The sequence below is a fragment of the Saccostrea cucullata genome, unplaced genomic scaffold, assembly GCF_032062105.1.
Source record: "Saccostrea cucullata isolate Sc308-1 unplaced genomic scaffold, CSIRO_AGI_Scuc_v1 ctg4894, whole genome shotgun sequence".
Classification (NCBI taxonomy): Eukaryota; Metazoa; Mollusca; class Bivalvia; order Ostreida; family Ostreidae; genus Saccostrea; species Saccostrea cuccullata.
The window spans coordinates 53,214-55,227 of NW_026933146.1; the positions used below are offsets into that span (position 1 = coordinate 53,214).

Genomic DNA, 2,014 nt, shown 5'->3' on the forward strand with positions numbered 1-2,014 from the left:
ATTTAAATCAATCGAGAGCCACAAAGATAAATACCAGATGGGGGTTAAAGATCCTAACAAGTATTGTAGTGATTATTTCTCCTGCAGCATATAACACAACAAAAATAACCCATATTATGCAGTTAAATTATTATTTTCAAGTACATAACTGTCAAAACATGAGCATCATTGTGTGTATATTAAATTTGTAGACTGGCACATAGAAACGTTTGGTGTACCCCTTGATATGGCTACAGTCGGGGAGGAAGAACTGGCAGAAAAACTAGGTCGATTTTACTGTGAGGCAAAGCCACAACATGACCCAAAGAAAAAACATACTGAGTACCACAAAAACACTATGAAATCCATGCGAGGCGCCATCAACAGACATCTATCCGACATTGGTCGAAATATTGACATAGTTAATGACAAAGCATTTAAAATGGCTAATAAATATCTGACCGGTCTTCTAAAGCAAAGAATGAGTACAGGAAACTCTCGCCCAACAACTCATACGGAGGTCATTCCAAAAAGTGATTTACAAAAAATATCTGCTTACCTTGAAAGTGCGTATTCATCTCCAATAAATTTACGTTTGGCTGTTTGGTTTAATATTGCCGTGCATTTTGTGTCCAGGGGACTGGAGTTCCATCACCAACTCAGAGTAGATTCCTTCAATTTCAAAGTCGACGAAGAGGGCTCAACATACGTATGTTTGAATCATGAAACAAAACAAAAAAATTACCAAGGCGGTCTACAGAATGTTGAAGCGATGAACGACAAGAGAATGTATGCAACGAAATCCAGGACGTGTCCGGTGGAAATGCTAAAATTCTTCATGTCAAAAACTGATCAAAACGCAACCCACCTTTTCAATAAGTGCACCAAAGAAGCCCTTTCTTCTTCTTTCAATACTTGTAATGTATGGTATACAGATCAGCCTATGAAACAACGGTCATTTGTAAATTTCCTTCCTGAAATTTGCAAGGCTGCCGGATGTAAGCGGTACACTGCACACTGTCTGCGGGCGACAGCCATACAAACAATGAATGACGCTGGATTTGAGGTGAGACATATAATGTACTACTCTGGACATAGAAACGAAGCGTCTATCAGAAGCTACAATAGAGAACTATCTACTTCACAGAAAAAAACTGCCAGCGCAACGTTGTCAACAATGTCTAGAACTACCGTCAGTACCCAAAATCTCGGCGAAAAGTTAGATGAACGCGAGGATCAAAATCTCCTAGAAACTCCAGACCGTGATTCACACAATCTTCAAATCGTTCCACATTCAAATTTACCCACCACTGATGTCCTAAACGTATCCACTATGCAAGCCAATTCATCTGGAATTTTAAACAGCTCCCGGTTTGAGAACTGTAAAATTACCATCAATGTGAATCCTTGCAAAGAATAAACTTCCGCGACAGAAATAAGGCCAAACTTGTTTGTTTTGAAATCAACCAATTTAAAGTACAGTATTTGTGTTTTTTTTATATTGCTAAAATTTTCAATAAATTTTGAACCTTTGATACTTATTAAATGTTTATATTTTATTAACCAGAACTTTTTAAAAAAATGTGTCAACTGCATGACGTAAGTAGAGGCGGGGCGAGAGAGAGAGAAAGAGAGAGAGAAATAGGCAGGTCGTAGAGCACGTGATTTACGGAATCACGAGAAAATCATGTAAATATTAGGAATAACTGTCTTTTTTCTTGGAATTCATGATGATGATCAATGGCTGGGCTTGCGTGATAATTTTATGCATAAACGCCTTCGGCGTTTATGCAAATTATCACGCAAGCCCATCCATTGATCACATCATGAATCCCAAGAAAAAGACAGTTATTCCTTAAATATAAATAAATTGATATTCTTCAGTTATAAAAAGAACCAAACAAATGTTGTTGTTCTTCTATGTACAGGTTTTATATTGTAAAAAACTTAATAGTAAATGTTGTATGGCTATTCAGATTTTATGTACAGTTTAGAGTACAGTTTAGAGATGAATATCTAAGTTTTCCTAACTTGT

At 36.7% G+C, this 2,014-nt stretch overlaps 1 protein-coding gene across 1 annotated transcript; it reads left to right on the top strand.

Annotated features, from left to right (window-relative positions):
* Positions 1-737: 737 nt before the first annotated feature.
* Positions 738-1,512, top strand: LOC134237397 (uncharacterized). Its single transcript, XM_062719502.1, has 2 exons — positions 738-1,045; positions 1,127-1,512. Exons 1-2 carry the CDS (start codon positions 752-754, stop codon positions 1,397-1,399), a joined length of 567 nt encoding a protein of 188 aa, XP_062575486.1. The 5' UTR covers positions 738-751; the 3' UTR covers positions 1,400-1,512.
* Positions 1,513-2,014: the final 502 nt, after the last annotated feature.